The sequence below is a fragment of the Salmo trutta genome, chromosome 6, assembly GCF_901001165.1.
Source record: "Salmo trutta chromosome 6, fSalTru1.1, whole genome shotgun sequence".
Taxonomy (NCBI): Eukaryota; Metazoa; Chordata; class Actinopteri; order Salmoniformes; family Salmonidae; genus Salmo; species Salmo trutta.
Window position 1 is genome coordinate 49,685,507 of NC_042962.1, and position 20,280 is coordinate 49,705,786.

Consider the following 20,280-nt stretch of genomic DNA (forward strand, 5'->3'; position numbering starts at 1 on the left):
GGAAAATCACGTTTGGCTGCACTGGGACTTGAAATGGTGTATACGGGAGCTTTTCTAGCTTGTATGTGCCTTTTTTTTTTATATTCAGCTTTGATCCTCATCGTCAGATGCGTTTACATGAATGAATATCACTTCTATTTCTGAGTGAATCTAGCCTTTAAAATCAATCTGTAGCGCAGAAGATTCCCATTTTAGCATGATTGAAATGTAAAGGTCATTTCTGATTAAGCTGATGTGGTGTTTACTTTGAATACAGTCCCCGCTTACGCGGGAACATTGAAATTGAAAGGCAATTGCGCTAGAGCGTGGAACTAATGCCGTACGGATTAAATAAAGCTCCTAATCGATTTGTTTTATACAATTTTTAAATCAGCTCGTTTCACTATTTCAACCGTTGACGTGGTGAAATGTTTGTGGAAAGTCACAGGACTGATGAATGTGGTTTTCCTTATTAATGTTTTTCTGTCGGGCGGAAAGTTCAGGAATAAGGGTTGGGATAGAAAACAAACACACAGATTTGAACCTCTGACCTTCTGATCCCTGTACTGAGTCCACGGTGCCATCGGGGAGACCACCACACTGGTTGTTTCACATATTTAAAGCTGTTCAGTCCGTTAGTCATGTAGATTAGGAATGTGAGGAATGTTGGGTAAGGTATAAAAACAAAAGGCACATGCCAGATTCAAACTGGCAACCTAGCCTGTCACAACCCGTGTTTAAGACCCTCCATCCCCCTGCAACCCTAAAAGGCTGTTCTTTATTTGACTCTCACCTGCTCTCTCCTCTTGTAAGCTCTGCCCACTGACTATTGAGCTTTCATCCAACCATTCACATTTGTCCTCAGAACAAGATTGGCTAAGGAAAGGCAGCCCAATTTGGATATTTTTTTCAGGTCTGAAAAAGTTCAAAAGACCAATTACTGGAAAAAAATAGAATCAGGCTGCCTGTCTAAACGCAGCCTACTTGGCCTTTTTTATATAATGCATCCTCCTATTCACTTTGCCCTAGGTTCTCCTCAGATAATCATGATTATCACAAAGGAATTTCACAAAGTATTCACTGCAGAATGATGCATCTAAATACTTGATAAACTTGTCAAACCTGTGTGTATTTGGTTTACCGAAAGGGGGATAGTGTAACACTGTTTTTAACTGTGTGTTTGAAGAGGGTAAAGGGAAATAATTGTGGAAAGAGGCTTACAAAATCAGCTTGTGAAAAGGAACAGATGGTGTAAAATTGAGGAGCTATCATTTTGGTCCCTTTTCTTTAGTCAATACTGATTTAGTATTAACAATAGCAACTACATGTTTGCTTTGAAGACGTGACATGAGACAAGACTTAAATAAGTTTGTTTGAAATGTAACCTTAATTTTACTACACAAACTTCACTGTGGAAAGAACATCCATATCTGAAACTTGAAAAAGAGGTACTATGTTGCTATAGGTACATATAAGAATACCTTTGGGAAAACAATTTAATTTTACATCAACTACAAAACATTTTTAAAAAGCAAAACCAATGGAATCCAAATTATACATTTAAAAAAAAAATCTAAGGTCAAGGTCTCTCTATACTGCCCCATTAGGGAATAAGTCAAAGTTCAATGCATTTTCACATTGACGGGTAGGTATTCCTGCTTTTAAATTATCTAGATTGTCCTTACAACCATCACACAGCTTTCACTCATGCAAACAACCTGAGACATATATGGGTTACTCACTTTGGTCAAGTTAATCCTCATGAAAATCCCTGAATCCCTTATAGCATAATGACAGCATGTCTTTTCATGTGCGTACAATGGTGAAGTGTAATTTTCTATTGCACGTATAGTATATGAATACACACGCCAATTAGTTCCATTGCCCAGTAAAGTGATTGCATAAACAGTGCAGCATGACGTCAGGATACTGTGCAGTAGAATAAATCAATAGGAGTAGCAGCAGTTCAAATAGTAAAAGATTGAGGCACAAAGTATGAAAATGCAATGCTACTTCCATTGTTGTAACACTATTCTTAGGATTGTCAATGAAAGTATTAAAGATGCAACACCCATCAGCAAAGTGTCAATAAGGAAATACATTTTGCTTCCTTATTTAAATTTTAAAAAACTGATAAATCACTGCATATTAAAGTCAGTTCCATAAATCTTTCCTGATTTTGCATGAAAACAAGTAATCAACAACTTACCATTAAAATTACTCTGGCTGCGTTTACACAGCCAGAGTGATGTGAAAAGATCTGATGTGATTGGTTAAAAGACCAATTAGTGGGGAAAAATATATAAATTGGGCAGATATCACATATCTCTTTCTGCTCTTCAATTCCCTGTACCGTCACACAACAGTCTCAAAGAAGACCATGGCTGTTGCCGTTGTTCATATACGCCTGAATGAAAATATTGTGAACTGTGTCAGTGACTTGGTAGACATTTTCAGTTGGGCTATCAGAATTCACCAAAAGTCTAATATACCAGTCAAGTCATTAGCCATGGCAATGATGGAATAAATGATTAACAAATTATACAGATTTTCTGGCCAAACTCTTGAATAAATTGTTAGTGTATTGATTAAACTAAAGAAATCAAGTTAAGTTGAGAGGATGTGTGTGCTGGGTTGGGATGCAGTGTCAGTGCTCACCTGTTTGGCTGATTCCAGCAGGGAAGCTGCCTCAGCCTTGCCCATCTGCTGGACTGTCCTGTAGAGGGCACTCTCATGGTTCTGAAGAAGGACGTACGGCTCGTCAAACTCCTGGATCATACCAGCGCCTAGCACCTGAAGGCAGGGTCAAAGGTCAGTAAGTCAACCTGGCTGGACTGAAATTCTATGGGGTTCCCAAGCAGTTTCACTCAGGCCCCTTTCCAGCATTGGGAAACATCCCGTGCCCCCTGTATTTCTGTGGGCACAAGCACTGTTCATGACACAAACTGTTCACACCCCTCTCGTTGGCGGAGAAAACATTTTGCAGGTTTAAAGCTTATTTCCTGCAATTCTATACATTATGCCATGGAATGGAGACATTTGTTTGCCATTTTAAAACGCAAACATTACAAAAAAATCAATAGGCAAAAAAATGTTAGCTGACATGGCCTAGTTGATCTGGACATTTTTGACAAGTTATAAATAGCTCTCTAAGGTCTGCAATGACTGACACAACGAGGAAAACTGCTAATGCCCTACCCAATTTCAAAATTGCATTTTTTATCTTGTGTGTGTGTGTGAGACAGATTGATCTACTTGAAGGTAAGAGCTCTCACCAGAATGCGGTCACTGTCTATGATGGTGTTGAGGCGGTGGGCGATGGTGAGCACAGTGCACTCCCTGAATTTGTCTCGTATTGTCTTCTGGATGAGCTCGTCTGTTCTACAGATCCAGGACACAGTTCAGGAAAGAGACTCAACCAGGATAAAGAAACACCATCACGCTTTGCTTGACTACTAGATGCCTCCCAGTCGTAAAGCATATCAGCTGCCTCTGCTGATCAGCTCTAAAGGACAGACGGTGTGTCTGTGTGAGGCAGCTCTGTACCTGGGGTCCACGTTGGCCGTAGCCTCGTCGATGATGAGGATGCGGTTCTTCCTCAGGACAGCTCGGGCCAGACAGACCAGCTGCCTCTGACCCACACTGAAGTTGGAGCCCGACTCGGCCAGAACCGTTTCCATCTTATTGGGCAGCTCCTCCACAACAGACTTCAGCTGGACCTGGAGAGGAAACAGTTACTGGAGTAAGACCCCGATGCCACCAAAAGCACACATACTCACACACATTTACATACAGGTTAATATCTCGTTACTGTATCAATAGGAGTCTGAGGAGCAGTACCTCTTGGAGAGCGTTCCACAGGTCCTCGTCTGTGTGCTGGTGGAAAGGGTCCAGGTTTTTCCTCATGGTGCCGGTGAAAAGCACTGGCTCCTGCAGAACAGAGGGGCCACAAACAGAAAAATTTAATAAGCTCTAATAGAGCCATATCTGAAAGAGAAGGACTAAGGGACAGAGCAGCCACAGAAGAACCTCCCACTGTAGCTACAGTGCATTTGGAAAGTATTCAGACCCATTGAATTTTTACACATTTTGTTGGTTTACAGCCTTAATCTAAAATGGATTAAATTGTTTTCCTCATCCATCTGCACACAATACCCATAATGACAAAGCGAAAACAAGTTTAGACATTTTTGCAAACAAAAATATTATATACTGTACCAGCCAAAAGTTTGGACACACCTACTTATTCAAGGGTTTTCTTTATTTTTACTATTTTCTACATGGTAGAATATTAGTGAAAACAAACTATGAAATAACACATTTGGAATCATGTAGTAACCAAAAAAGTGTTAAACAAATGAAAATATTTGAGATTCTTTGAAGTAGCCACCCTTTGCCTTTGACAGATTTGGACACTCTTGGCATTCTCTCAACTAGGTTCATGTGGAATTCTTTTCCAACAGTCTTGAAGGAGTTCCCACATATGGTGAGCACTTGTTGGCTGCTTTTCCTTCACTCTGCGGTTCAACTCTTCCAAAACCATCTCAATTGGGTTGAGGTCGGGTGATTGTGGAGGCCAGGTCATCTGATGCAGCACTCCATCACTCTCCTTGGTCAAATAGCCCTTACACAGCCTGAAGGTGTGTTTTGCGCCATTGTCCTGTTGAAAAACAAATGATAGTCCCACTAAGCGCAAACCAGATGGGATGGCGTATCACTGCAGAATGCTGTGGTAGATGTACTGGTTAAGTGTGCCTTCAATTCTAAATAAATCCCTGACAGTGTCACCAGCAAAGCACCCCCACACCACCACCTCCATGCTTCACGGTGGGAACCACACATGCGGAGATCATCCGTTCAACTACTCTGCGTCTCACAAAGACACGCTGGTCCAAAAATCTCAAATTTGGACTCATCAGACCAAAGGACTGATTTCCACCGGTCTAATGTCTATTGCTCGTGTTTCTTGGCCCAAGCAAGTCTCTTCTTCGTATTGGTGTCCTTTTAGTAGTGGTTTCTTTGTAGCAATTTGACCACAAAGGCCTAATTCACACAGTCTCCTCTGAACAGTTGATGTTGAGATGTGTCTTACTTGAACTCTGAAGCATTTATTTGGGCTGCAATCTGAAGTGTAGTTAACTCTAGTGAACTTATCTTCTGCAGAAGAGGTAACTCTGGGTATTCCTTTCCTGTGGCTGTCCTCATGAGAGACAGTTTCATCATAACCCTTGATGGTTTTTGCGAATGCACTTGAAGAAACGTTCAAAATTCTTCACATTTTCCGGATTGACTGACCTTCATGTCTTAAAGTAATCGACTGTCGTTTCTCTTTACTTATTTGAGCTGTTCTTGCCATAATATGGACTTGGTCTTTTACCAAATAGGGCTACCTTCTGTTTACTACTCAAACGCATTAAGAAGGAAAATAATTCCAAAAATGAACTGTTAACAAGGCACACCTGTTATGTTAGATCCGGTTCCAGGTGACTACCTCATGAAGCTGGTTGAGAGAATGCCAAGACTGTGCAAAGCTGTCATCAAGGCAAAGGGTGGCTTCTTTAGAAGAATATAAAATATTTTGATTTGTTTCACACTTTTTTGGTTACTACATGAATCCAAATGTGTTATTTCAAAGTTTCTCTTCACTATTATTCTACAATGTAGAAAATACAACAAATAAAGAAAAACACTGGAATGAGTAGGTCTGTCCAAACATTTGACTGGTACTGAACCTTATTCAAAACCTTTACTTTGAGACTCGAAATTGAGCTCGGGTGCATCCTGTTTCCATTTACCACCCTTGACATGTTTCTACAACTTGATTGGAGTCCACCTGTGGTAAATTCAAACGATTGTACATGATTTGGAAAGGCAAACACCTGTCTGTATAAGGTCCCACAGTTGACGGTGCATGTCAGAGCTAAAACCAAGCTATGAGGTCGAAGGAATTGTCCATTAGGATTATGTTGAGGCACAGATCTGGGGAAGGGTACCAAAACATTTATGCAGCATTGAAGGTCCCCAAGAATACAGTGGCCTCCATCATTCTGAAATGGAAGAAGTTTGGAACCACCAAGACTCTTCCTAGAACTGGCCGCCGGGCCAAATTGAGCAATCGGGACAATGGCCTTGGTCAGGGAGGTGACCAAGAACCAGATTGTCACTCTGACAGAGCTCCAGAGTTCCTCTGTGGAGATGGGAGAACCTTCCAGAAGGACAACCATCTCTGCAGCACTCCACCAATCAGGCCTTAGTGGCCAGATGGAAGCCACTCCTCAGTAAAAGACACATGAAAGCCGACTTGGAGTTTGCCAAGAGACACCTAAAGGACTCTCAGACCACGAGGAACAAGATTCTCTGGTCTTATGAAACCAAGATTAGACTCTTTGGCCTGAATGCCAAGCGTCACGTCTGGACGAAACCTGGCACCATCCCTACAGTGAAGCATGTTGGTGACAGCATGCTGTGGGGATGTTTTCGAGTGGCAGGGACTAGGAGACGAGTCAGGATCACAGGAAAGATGAATGGCGCAAAGCACAGAGAGATCCTTGATGAAAACCTGTTCCAGAGCGCTCAGGACCTCAGACTAGGGCGAAGGTTCACCTTCCAACACAACAATGACCCTAAGCACACAGCCCCAGTCCATGCCACTCGAAAAACATCCCCACAGCATGCTGCCACCAACACTGCAGGAGTGTTTTCAGGACAAGTCTCAATGTCCTTGAGTGGCACAGCCAGACCCCGAACTTGAACCGGATCTAACATCTCTGAAGAGACCTGGAAATAGCTGTGCAGCGACGCTTCCCATCCAACCTGACAGAGCTTGAGAGGATCTGCAGAGAAGAATGGGAGAAACTCCCAAAATACAGTTGTGCCAAGCTTGTAGCATCATACCCAATTAGACTTGCGGCTGTAATCGCTGCCAAAGGTGCTTCAACAAAGTACTGAGTAAAGGGTCTGAATACTTATGCAAATGTCCTATTTCAGTTTTTTTATTTTTAATACATTTGCAAAAATGTCTGAAACTAATTTTGCTTCATTATAGGGTATTGTGTGTATATTGAGGGGGAAAAATGATTTTATCCATTTTAGAATAAGGCTGTAACGTAACAAAATGTGGAAAAAGTGAAGGGGTCTGAATACTTTCCCGAATGCACCGTACCTGAGGTATGATGGACATCTTCTGGCGCAGGTCATGAAGGCCGATCTCAGAGGTCAGAACTCCATCGATGTAGATCCTGCCCTCTGGCTCTGCCAGGCGGAAGAGGGCCGATATCAGGGAGCTTTTCCCTGCACCCGTCCTGCCCACGATGCCAACCTTCTCTTTGGGCCTGAACATGGCCTTCATGTCCTTCAGGACCACAGGTCCGTCTGAGCTGTAGGAGAAGCTGACCCGGTCAAAGGTGATGAGGCCTTGGCTTGGCCACTCAGGAGGAGGATGTTTCTGGGTTTCCCAGGGTGCTTCACTCTCCAGCTCTGTGTACTCCACCACCCTCTCTACTGATGTCATCTGAGGACGGTGAATAAATTACCATATCAATTAAACAAACCTGGTTCTAATCTCGTCTACCAGCCCACTCTTTGAGACTGGGAACGTGATTAACCTTGGTCTTATGATAGTATGGCTTCTAAATTATAAAACTTTACAGAACTTCAATAATCCTCACCCTGTTTTCTTAAGTGAGCTGTTTCAGCAGAATATTCCTGAATTACAGGATGCAATTAAAACCCTTTGATTCCAATGAATCTTATTTCTACAGATCACTGGCGAAGATCTCTGGGATTGATTATTTTCTCTGTGGATATTCATTCCCAGGTAAAATCCTTCACATATTGTAAAAGGGCCTGGGGAGCTGAGGGATGGACAATAGTTAGGACTTTGATGTGATCTTACCATGTTCTCCATCTCTGCACTCTGACGAATGGTCCATTGGAAGTTCCCAAGAAGGGTGACAGCGTAGGACAACACCAAACCCACAGCTCCTGCCTCCAGTCCTGATTAGAACAGATAAGAACATCTACTCAATTAATTGGCTACATAGCATGTCATCAACCAGAAGCCAGGCAACAGGCAACATCCGCACTGAGATAAAGGCTAGAGCTACCGCTTTCAAGGAGACGGACACAAATCCGGACGCTTATAAGGCATTCCGCTACGACCTCAGACGAGCCATAAAACAGGCAAAGCGTCAATACAGCACTAAGATTGAATCCTCTGGCACCCGTCGGATGTGGCAGGGCTTGCAAACGATCACGGATTACAAAGGGAAACCCAGCTGCGAGCTGCCCAGTGACGTGAGCCTACCAGATGAGCTAAATGCCTTCAATGCTTGCTTTGAGGCTAGCAACACTGAATCATGCATGAGAGCACTAGTTGTTCCAGACGACTGTATGATCACGCACTCCATAGCCGATGTGAGTAAGAACTTTAAACAGGTTAATATTCACAAAGCCTGCAGGACCAGATGGATTACCATGTGTACACAAGAGTTTATGCTGACTAGCTGGCAAGTGTCTTCACTGATATTTTCAACCCCTCCCTGACCTATTCTGTTATACTTATTTAAAATCAGACCAGCATAGTCCCTGTGCCAAAGAACGCCATGGTAACCTGTCTGAATGACTATTGCCCCGTAGCACTCACATCTGTAGCCTTAAATGCTTTCAAAAGCTGGTAATGGCTCACATCAACACCATCATCCCAGACACCCTGTACCCATCCAATTCGCATACCACCCCAACAGATCCACAGATGACGCACTCTATTGCACTCCAGACTGCCCTCTCCCACCTGTACAAGAGGAACACCTATGTGAGAATGCTTTTAATTAACTAGAGCTCAGTGCTCAACACCATAATGCCCTCCAAGCTCATCACTAAGCTAAGGACCCTGGGACTGAACACCTCCCTCTGCAACTGGACTCTGGACTCCCTGACAGGCCGCCCCCAGGTGATGAGGGTAGGCAACAACACATCCAACCCACAACACATCCAACCCACTGCTCATGACTTCAACACCATCATTAAGTTTGCTGAAAACACGACGGTGGTAGGCCTGATCACAGACGACGATGAGACAGCCTATAGGGAGGAGGTTAGAGACCTGGCAGTGTGGTGCCAGGACAACAACCTCTCCCTAAACATCAGCAAGACAAAGGACTTGATCGTAGACTTCAGGAAATGGAGGGCTGAGCATGCCCCCATTGACAGAGCTGTAGTGGAGCGGGTCGAGAGCTTCAAGTTCCTCGTTGTCCACATCCCTAAGGATCTATCATGGTCCAAACACCGACACAGTCGTGAAGAGGGCACAACCATGCCTCTCCCTTAGGAGGCTGAAATGATTTAGCATGGGTCCTCACATCCTCAAGTTCTACAGCTGCACCATTGAGAGCATCTTGACTGACTGCATCACCTCTTGATATGGCAGCTGCATTGGCTTCCAATTGCAAGGTGCTACAGAGGGTAGTGTGTACGGCCAAGTACATCACTGGGGCCGAAATCCCTGCCCCTCAGGACCGCTTTACTAGACAGTGTTAGAGGAAGGCCCTAAAAATTGTCAAAGACAATGTCATAGACAGTGCTTGCCGTGCAATAGCAGAAAGAACAAACGATGCTGGAACCAATAGACCCTTGAACATCTTCTACCCCATGCCATGACTGCTAAATAGTTAGTCCGGGTAGCTATTTGGCTAACTATTCAACTATCTGCATTGACCCTTTTTGCACAAGTTCTTTGACTCATCACATACGTTGCTGCTACTGATTATTATCTATCCTGTTGACAAGTCACTTTATTCCTAGTTATTTGTACATATCTACCTCAATTATCTCGTACCCCTGCACATCGACTCGGTACTAGTACCGTGTGTATATAGCCAATTTATCATGGTGTTATATACTTATCTAACATTTCTCTATGTTATCTCTGCATTGTTGGGAGGGATTTATTTTATTTCCTTATTAATTATGTTTCTTGACATAACTTGGAAAACTGTTTGGCCCCAAGTGTAATACAAATTGTTGCTCGGTAACAGGCAATGAGCCAAAGAATTTGAGCAGAAAGATTATCCAACCTTGAATTCCATTTTTATATGTCATCATATATAACCAACATTGATTTCTACCATTGTGTAACAGCTTATGTAATGGAGTAAGGGGCCCCTTAAGGCACTGGTCAAAAGTGCACTACATACGGAATAGGGTGTGACATTTAAGCAATAATAATTCAACCTCTTACCATCTCTGAGGAAGAGGCAGCCGAAGGCGGTGACAGTGACAAAGGCCGCGCAGATTCCATCCAGTCGGAGAGCGAACCAGCGAGAGGTGACCAGGAACAGGAACCAGGACTCTGTGTGCAGATCCTGATGAGCGTCAAAGGTGTTCTGGAATCTCTCCTCGGCTCTGAAGGCTCGGATTGTCCACAGACCTTGGAGGGACGAGGATAGGTGGGAGAAGACGGGACTCCGAGCTGCAGAACACAGGAAATACATCAACACACACACGCCTGCAGACACAAAAGGAAATCACATACATTAATAGAGGAAATTGTCTCTTGCCTCCCCTAACTGTCCCAGTCAGTCCTGTCACTCACTGGTGGACTCCAGGCGTTTGACGTCCCGTGACGTCTGCAGGAAGTAGCGCCTCAGGAATAGGAAGACGATGAGTAGAGGAACCACAGGAATGAGGATCCAGGGCATGACTGCCGCTGCCACCGCCACCACGCCGATATTCTGCAGGATCAACTGTGGAAAATCGGATGCGCCCCAGGAGATATGAAGAAAAGATTTATAGATACTGGATTGGGAAATCTATACAGTGGGGGAAAAAAGTATTTGATCCCCTGCTGATTTTGTATGTTTTCCCACTGCCAAAGAAAGGATCAGTCTATAATTTTAATGGTAGGTATATTTGAACACTGAGAGACAGAATAACAAAAATATCCAGAAAAACGCATGTCAAAAATGTTATAAATTGATATGCATTTTAATGAGGGAAATAAGTATTTGACCCCCTCTCAATCAGAAAGATTTCTGGCTCCCAGGTGTCTTTTATACAGGTAACGAGCTGAGATTAGGAGCACACTCTTAAAGGGAGTGCTCCTAACCGCACCTTGTTACCTGTAAAAAAGACACCTGTCCACAGAAGCAATCAATCAATCAGATTCCAAACTCTCCACCATGGCCAAGACCAAAGAGCTCTCCAAGGATGTCAGGGACAAGATTGTAGACCTAAACAAGGCTGGAATGGGCTACAAGACCATCGCCAAGCAGCTTGATGAGAAGGTGACAACATTTGGTGTGATTATTCGCAAATGGAAGAAACACAAAAGAACTGTCAATCTCCCTCGGCCTGGGGCTCCATGCAAGATCTCACCTCGTGGGGTTGCAATTATCATGAGAACGATGAGGAATCAGCCCAGAACTACACGGGAGGATCTTGTCAATGATCTCAAGGCAGCTGGGACCATAGTCACCAAGAAAACAATTGGTAACACACTACGCCGTGAAGGACTGAAATCCTGCAGCGCCCGCAAGGTCCCCCTGCTCAAGAATACATATACATGCCCGTCTGAAGTTTGCCAATGAACATCTGAATGATTCAGAGGACAACGGGTGAAAGTGTTGTGGTCAGATGAGACCAAAATGGAGCTCTTTGGCATCAACTCAACTCGCCGTGTTTGGAGGAGGAGGAATGCTGCCTATGACCCCAAGAACCCCATCTCCACCGCCAAACATGGAGGTGGAAACATTATGCTTTGGGGGTGTTTTTCTGCTAAGGGGACAGGACAACTTCACCGCATCAAAGGGACGATGGACGGGCCATGTACCGTCAAATCTTGGGTGAGAACCTCCTTCCCTCAGCCAGGGCATTGAAAATGGGTCGTGGATGGGTATTCCAGCATGACAATGACCCAAAACACACGGCCAAGGCAACAAAGGAGTGGCTCAAGAAGAAGCACATTAAGGTCCTAGACTGGCCAAGCCAGTCTCCAGACCTTAATCCCATAGAAAATCTGTGGAGGGAGCTGAAGGTTCGAGTTGCCAAACGTCAGCCTCGAAACCTTAATGACTTGGAGAAGATCTGCTAAGAGGAGTGGGACAAAATCCCTCCTGAGATGTGTGCAAACCTGGTGGCCAACTACAAGAAACGTCTGACCTCTGTGATTGCCAACAAGGGTTTTGCCACCAAATACTAAGTCATGTTTTGCTGAGGGAAATACTTATTTGCTGAGGGAAATACGTATTTGCTGAGGGAAATATTTATTTCCCTCATTAAATGCAAACCATTTTATAACATTTTTGACATGGGTTTTTCTGGATTTTTTTGTTGTTATTCTGTCTCTCACTGTTTAAATAAACCTACCATTAAAATTATAGACTGATCATTTCTTTGTAAGTGGGCAAACGTACAAAATCAGCAGGGGATCAAATACTTTTTTCCCCCACTGTATCTGCCTGCCAAAATACATAGATGTTCCCCTCTAGGGCTATAAACTCACTTACCTGACTGAAGTCAACAAAGGTAATAGGTAACATGGAATCCAGCTGGCAAATGTCCTTAGAGAACCTGTTGAGAATTCTTCCTGTGACAGAACAGGAGGACGTAATCTACTGGGCAAAAACTGGTTGAATCAACGCCGTTGCCCATGTCATTTCAACAACAAAATTCAATGTGTTGGTGATTGATCAACGTGGAAAACTGATTGGATTTTTAAAAAGTCATCAACGTGCTAAGAATGCTATATTTGGATGACTATTCCCTACTGAAATTTGGCCTCTAGGTACCCTCTGTAAGGCCAGAGGTCACCATAAATTAGGTCTTAGTTACTGGTATCTGTGCCCCTGAGCCATAAAATCAACCATGGGTGTCCTAAGCCAGTAAGAAATTTAAATTGGTATAGTCTATTCAACCCCAAGGTCTCAGCCTTGATTTAATGCTTTGGCACCAGACACGGAAGGATGAAACAGTGAACAGGTAAGGCAAGAGTATTTAGTTCCGCCCTCTCCTCTGCAGGGGGAGAGCTTTGCGGCAAACTTCTTAGAGGACCGTTTGTCTTTCCATGTGCATATGTCTGTCTATTAAACCTTTAAATATAGAAGTTGTTCGCCTTGTACTTTGCATCAAGCATTTCTCTACAACTTGACCAATTTTCAATTGCTAACAAACGTAAGGGAATTTGGTATTTTTTTTCACCCAACCTTTAACCTAAATCCAATGACGGTGAGATATATATAAAATACAGTTGAAGTCGGAAGTTTACATACACTGAGGTTGGAGTCATTAAAACTAATTTTTCAACCACTCCACAAGTTTCTTGTTGACAAACTATAGTTTTGGCAAGTTGGTTAGGACATCTACTTTGTGCATGACACAAGTAATTTTTCCAACAATTGTTTACAGACAGATTATTTCACTTATTCAGCGTATCACAATTCCAGTGGGTCAGAAGTTTACATACACTAAATTGACTGTGCCTTTAAACAGCTTGGAATATTTCAGAAAATTATGTCATGGCTTTAGAAGCTTCTGATAGGCTAATTGACATAATTTGAGTCAATTGGAGGTGTACCTGTGGATGTATTTCAAGGCCTACCTTCAAACTCACTGCCTCTTTGCTTGACATCATGGGAAAATCAAAAAAAATCAGCCAAGACCTCAGAAAAAAAATTGTAGACCTCCACAAGTCTGGTTCATCCTTGGGAGCAATTTCCAAACGCCTGAAGGTACGTACTATTGTACAAACAATAGTACGCAAGTATAAACACCATGGGACCACGCAGCCGTCATACCGCTCAGGAAGGAGACGCCTTCTGTCTCCTAGAGATGAACGTACTGTGGTGCGAAAAGTGCAAATCAGTCCCAGAACAACAGCAAAGGAACTTGATAAGATGCTGGAGGAAACCGGTACAAAAGTATCTATATCCACAGTAAAACATGTCCTATATCGACATAACATGAAAGGCCGCTCAGCAATGAAGAAGCCACTGCTCCAAAACCGCCATTAAAAAAAGACTATGGTTTGCAACTGCACATGGGGACAAAGATCATACTTTTTGGAGAAATGTCCTCTGGTCTGATGAAACAAAAATAGAACTGTTTGGCCATAATGACCATCGTTACATTTGGAGGAAAAAGGGGGGCGCTTGCAAGCCAAAGAACACCATCCCAACCGTGAAGCACGGGGGTGGCAGCATCATGTTGTGGGGGTGCTTTGCTGTAGGAGGGACTGGTGCACTTCACAAAATAGATGGCATCATGTGGGAGGATATATTGAAGCAACATCTCAAGACATCAGTCAGGAAGTTAAAGCTTGGTTGCAAATGGGTCTTCCAAATGGACAATGACCCCAAGCATACTTACAAAGTTGTGGCAAAACGACTTAAGGACAACAAAGTCAAGATATTGGAATGGCCATGACAACGCCCTGACCTCAATCCCATAGAAAATCTGTGGGCAGAACTGAAAAAGTGTGTGTGAGCAAGGAGGCCTACAAACCTGACTCAGTTACACCAGCTCTATCAGGAGGAATGTGCCAAAATGCACCCGACTTATTGTGGGAAGCTTTTGGAAGGCTATCCGAAACATTTGACCCAAGTTAAACAATTTAAAGGCATTGCTACCAAATACTAATTGAGTGTATGTAAACTTCTGACCCACTTGGAATGTGATGAAAATAAGAAATAATTCTCTCTAATATTATTCTTACATTTCACATTCTTAAAATAAAGTGGTGATCCTAACTGACCTAAGACAGGGACATTTTTACTTGGATTAAATGTCAGGAATTGTAAAAAAAAGTGAGTTTAAATGTATTTGGCTAAGGTCTATGTAGACTTCAGGCTTCAACTGTATATACACTTTACACCAAATGTAAATCAAAACTAGATGTTAAAATTACATCTGTTCCCAGTGGGAAGAGAACATTTAGCCCTTCAACCCATCTCACCCTAACCGGTTTCAAAGCATTTTGAGGTCAGGAATCAATTCCAAGTAATTGTATTGTACTCAACAAGAAAAAGACAACACAAACAGATTCTATTTCACAGGGGGGTTTCTCACCAATTGGGTTGATGTCAAAAAAGCGTACAGGCGTTCGGAGGATAGAGATGAACATGCGGTTATGCAGAGACTGAGCAGCTTTCACCAGCACATTGAACATCAACAGACTCCTGGCAAAGCCAAAGATGACTGAGGCCAGAGTCAAACCTGAACACAGAGAAGGTGACTTGTCAGTCATTACACGATTTTCCAAAGCTTCCTCCCAGGTAAGGGGACAACCTCATACTCACTTGGAAAATATTCCCATTCTTTGAAAGGAGAAGTAAATATACAGTATATTTAGGAATGCTCATCCTCTGTATACCTGCATAAATACCCATGAAAAAACTGAGGTCCAATTCTTGAGTGATGTTGAGGCCATTTTGGACAATCACAGTGCTGTTAATATTGAGTTTCTCCTGCTCTCCTGCCCTGTCAATCAAACAGCATTGTTATTTGAATGTTCACAATGCTATGGTCCAACTGAACTGTGAAACATATAATGAACTACTGTAACGATAGATGCTTCTTACCAATAGGCCAGCCACCAATCCTGAAGAACATACGCTACCTGTGGGTGACAAATTACATTATAGTTGATTCGATCATTGCAATGTCATTGATCTGTTCAGAGTTAGATTTTGCACACATCTATCAGAAGTCAAAATGCTTGTATTTACTGTAGATGCTATGAGGTAGAATGGTGACATATGGCTATTCACTGCCTGACATTTTGGATGCGTTAATACCTCCGCGATGAGACTGAGGAGGACTGTGCCCAGCATAACCAGGATGCTGGCTCCTGCGTTTAAGTACTTGAAGTATAGGCTGGCGCCGATGTTGCCCTCCGATCGGCTCTCCTCTGCTATTGTCTGGACAGGCTCCTCCTGGGAGGAGACATGGACAGATAATACCCTGTTAACTAAGGGACAAACAATCAGGGAGACTTCAAAATTAAAATCCTCCTAGTGACTGGATAGGAAGTGGGTGGAGTTTGGACCCACCGGAAGCTGTTTAGCACCATCTTTAACAGAGTGCATGGAGGAGGTGTGGGAGACCACTGAATTCTGGGAGTGAACAGAGTCCTGGGAAAAGGCGTGTTTGACCACTGAGTGATTGTTGTAGGTTTGTGGCTCCTCCTCCTCGTCCCTCTTCAGCAGGGAGGTGAAGTCAACCCCAGAGTGCTGCAGCTCGGAGTATGTCCCCCTCGCCACCACGTGACCCTGACACACACACACACACACACACGTCACACCCTGCCCAACTTCTGGAGTCTGTATTCATATGTAAATGTATATGCCTTTGGGTGAACAATTCAATTCATAAAGATTGACAGCAGATATGTGTTATGTGCACAACAAATTAAAAGGTAAGCAGAAATGCACCTGTGGTCATATGTAGGTTACAAAGCATGTGTAGAATGTTAAACCCTGCCAGGAACACACCTCCTTGAGGACGAGGATCTGGTCGGCTGATTGGAGGTACTGCAACTGGTGGGTGACCAGGATGCGGGGCTTGTTCTTCAGAATACCACAGATACACCTGGACATACAGACACATGGAGAGAGACAGACAGACACTTTAAGAGCAGTTTCAACCTGCTGGTGAAGGCCTAAGGCCTGTTCTAACGTCAGAGAATCCACATCCTTTTACTTGTAAATGCTATACAAAAACCCATTCCTGCCCTAAAGAAGCAGCCAGTAAGTAGACCTAATCTGAGTCTGGGAAGAATGTAGTTCAGTTGTACTAAAGGATAGTGGGGTAAGTTGAGCCAAAGGGTTAGTTGAGCCACCCTTTATTTCTAGGAAACCATATGCAAAATGAATCATGTGACCAAATAAACTCAGCAAAAAAAGAAACGTCCTCTCACTGTCAACTGCGTTTATTTTCAGCAAACTTAACATGTGTAAATATTTGTATGAACATAACATTCAACAACTGAGACATAAGCTGAACAAGTTCCACAGACATGTGACTAACAGAAATGGAATAATGTGTCCCTGAACAAAGGGGGAATCAAAAGTAACAGTCAGTATCTGGTGTGGCCACCAGCTGCATTAAGTACTGCAGTGCATCTCCTCATGGACTGCACCAGATTTTCCAGTTCTTGCTGCAAGATGTTAACCCGCACTTCCACCAAGGCACCTGCAAGTTCCCAGACATTTCTGGGGGGGAATGGCCCTAGCCCTCACCCTCCGATCCAACAGGTCCCAGACGTGCTCAATGGGATTGAGATCCGGGCTCTTCGCTGGCCATGGCAGAACACTGACATTCCTGGCTTGCAGGAAATCACGCACAGAACAAGTAGTATGGCTGGTGGCATTGTCATGCTGGAGGGTCATGTCAGGATAAGCCTGCAGGAAGTGTACCACATGAGGGAGGAAAATGTCTTCCCTGTAATGCACAGCGTTGAGATTGCCTGCAATGACAACAAGCTCAGTCCGATGATGCTGTGCCACACCGCACCAGACAATGACGGACCCTCCACCTCCAAATCGATCCCGCTCCAGAGTACAGGCCTCGGTGTAACGCTCATTCCTTCAACGATAAACGCGAATCCGACCATCACCCCTGGTGAGACAAAACTGCGACTTGTCAGTGAAGAGCACTTTTTGACAGTCCTGTTTGGTCCAGCGACAGTGGATTTGTGCCCATAGGCGATGTTGTTGCTGGTGATGTCTGGCCTACAAGCCCTCAGTCCAGCCTCTCTCAGCCTATTGCTGACAATCTGGCCACTGAAGGAGGGATTGTGTGTTCCTGGTGTAACTCAGGCAGTTGTTGTTTCCATCCAGTACCTGTCCCGCAAGTGTGATGTTTGGATGTACCGATCCTGTGCAGGTGTTGTTACACGAGGTCTGCCACTGCGAGGACAATCAGCTGTCCGTCCTGTCTCCCTGTAGAGCTGTCTTAGCAGTCTCACAGTATGGACATTGCAATTTATTGCTCTGGCCATATCTACAGTCCTCATGCCTCCTTGCAGCATGCCTAAATCACGTTCACGCAGAAAAGCAGGGACGCTGGGCATCTTTCTTTTGGTGTTTTTCAGAGTCAGTAGAAAGGCCTCTTTAGTGTCCTAAGTTGTCATAACTGTGACCTTAATTGCCTACCATCTGTAAGCTGTTTGTGTCTTAACGACCGTTCCACAGGTGCATGTTCATTAATTGTTTATGGTTCATTGAACAAGCATGGGAAACCCTTCACAATGAAGATCTGTGAAGTTATTTGGATTTTTAAGAATTCTCTGAGTTTGAGGAAGAGGTCATCATTTCATAGTTGCACCATACCTCCCCAAATCATCTTGCTGCTCAATGTGTAAATGTATATTTTTAAACTGTAGTGCGTTGTTTTATGTTGTAAATGGGTCTGAAACTTTGTGAGCTGCTATTTTGTCTATCTTGTAAAGTAATTATTTATCTCAATGGGACGAGTCCAGTAAAATAAAGGTTAAAAAAATGCAACCTGTTTAGCTGAAACTGTGGTTCACTCACTGTTCAAACAGGTGTCTCCCGACCTCAGCATCCACAGCACTTAGAGGGTCGTCCAGCAGGTAGATATCAGCATCCTGGTACACAGCCCTGAGACACAACAAGGCTTTCAGATAGAGACTGGAGGATATTCATCTATAGAATGTACCTCAACTCATTTCTACTCTGGTATGAAGTGGAGCTGTGGTCTTACCGGGCCAGGTTCACTCTAGCTTTCTGTCCCCCACTGAGGGTGGCTCCTCTGTCCCCTATCAATGTCAGGTCCCCGTCTGGCAGCAGCTCCATGTCCTAAACACAAAAGTGATAACAGCGACAACAGGGGTTAACAGTCATAGAACACAAAGCCACAACAACCACTGCAAAGCTCCTAGAATAAATACCATGAGAGCTCCATTCAGTGTGTCTTACCCTCTTGAGGGCGCAGGCTCTCAGGACCTTCTCATACTTCTGAGGATGGAGCTCTTTGCCAAACAGGATGTTGCTGCGGATGGTTCCAGGGAACACCCAGGGCTGCTGGGAGGTGTAGGTCAGCTGACCTTTGACCTTCAACACCCCCTTGTCATGAGGCAGCTCCCCCAGGATAGCGCTGACCAGAGATGACTGTGGGAGATGGGAGGGTAAACAAGTGAGCTGGCTGATATGGCTTACTACATATTTTACTATATGTACTGTGCATAAGGCTGTGGCGGTCACGAAATTTCATCGCCGGTGATGGTCAAGCAAATAAATGCCGGTCTCACGGTAATTGACCGTTAATTAGCCAACACATTTAGCATCTTCTGGCTTCAACACATAGCCTACAGTACAAGCCACTGATGCACCCCTTTGGAACATCTACATTTTACAAGAACGGTGAGCAAAAATCCCAGAAGCACACGGGGGGACCTAGTGAATGACCTGCAGAGAGCTGGGACCAAAGTAACAAAGCCTACCATCAGTAACACACTACGCCGCCAGGGACTCAAATCCTGCAGTGCCAGACGTGTCCCCCTGCTTAAGCCAGTACATGTTCAGGCCCGTCTGAAGTTTGCTAGAGAGCATTTGGATGATCCAGAAGAGGATTGGGAGAATGTCATATGGTCAGATGAAACCAAAATATAACTTTTTGGTAAAAACTCAACTCGTCGGGTTTGGAGGACAAAGAATGCTGAGTTGCATCCAAAGAACACCATACCTACTGTGAAGCATGGGGGTGGAAACATCATGCTTTGTGGCTGTTTTTCTGCAAAGGGACCAGTACGACTGATCCGTGTAAAGGAAAGAATGAATGGGGCCATGTATCGTGAGATTTTGAGTGAAAACCTCCTTCCATCAGCAAGGGCATTGAAGATGAAACATGGCTGGGTCTTTCAGCATGACAATGATCCCAAACACACCGCCCGGGCAACAAAGGAGTGGCTTCGTAAGAAGCATTTCAAGGTCCTGGAGTGGCCTAGCCAGTCTCCAGATCTCAACCCCATAGAAAATCTTTGGAGGGAGTTGAAAGTCAGTGTTGCCCAGCGACAGCCCCAAAACATCACTGCTCTAGAGGAGATCTGCATGGCGGAATGGGCCAAAATACCAGCAACAGTGTGTGAAAACCTTGTGAAGACTTACAGAAAACATTTGACCTGTGTCATTGCCAACAAAGGGTATATAACAAAGTATTGAGATAGACTTTTGTTATTGACCAAATACTTATTTTCCACCATAATTTGCTAATAAATTCATAAAAAATCCTACAATGTGATTTTCTGGATATTTTTTTTCTCATTTTGTCTGTCATAGCTGACGTGTA

The 20,280-nt window shown here is 43.9% G+C and overlaps 1 protein-coding gene across 2 annotated transcripts in view; it reads right to left on the reverse strand.

The window, feature by feature from the left end:
• Positions 1-79: 79 nt before the first annotated feature.
• Positions 80-20,280, reverse strand: part of LOC115196111 (multidrug resistance-associated protein 4-like) — a 61,747-nt gene continuing 41,546 nt past the window's right edge. For both annotated transcript variants that reach the window (XM_029756688.1, XM_029756689.1), the window contains 19 exons: positions 18,912-19,103; positions 18,697-18,791; positions 18,507-18,593; positions 16,464-16,560; positions 16,023-16,241; positions 15,768-15,905; positions 15,552-15,589; positions 15,344-15,450; positions 15,040-15,186; positions 12,483-12,562; positions 10,571-10,721; positions 10,217-10,447; positions 7,874-7,974; positions 7,142-7,489; positions 3,820-3,909; positions 3,526-3,698; positions 3,255-3,360; positions 2,638-2,772; positions 80-2,386 (listed from right to left, as the gene is read on the reverse strand). In XM_029756688.1, coding sequence (XP_029612548.1) covers positions 2,348-2,386; positions 2,638-2,772; positions 3,255-3,360; positions 3,526-3,698; positions 3,820-3,909; positions 7,142-7,489; positions 7,874-7,974; positions 10,217-10,447; positions 10,571-10,721; positions 12,483-12,562; positions 15,040-15,186; positions 15,344-15,450; positions 15,552-15,589; positions 15,768-15,905; positions 16,023-16,241; positions 16,464-16,560; positions 18,507-18,593; positions 18,697-18,791; positions 18,912-19,103 — 2,574 coding nt within the window. In that variant the 3' untranslated portion in view covers positions 80-2,347. The remainder of the gene's footprint in view (positions 2,387-2,637; positions 2,773-3,254; positions 3,361-3,525; positions 3,699-3,819; positions 3,910-7,141; positions 7,490-7,873; positions 7,975-10,216; positions 10,448-10,570; positions 10,722-12,482; positions 12,563-15,039; positions 15,187-15,343; positions 15,451-15,551; positions 15,590-15,767; positions 15,906-16,022; positions 16,242-16,463; positions 16,561-18,506; positions 18,594-18,696; positions 18,792-18,911; positions 19,104-20,280) is intronic.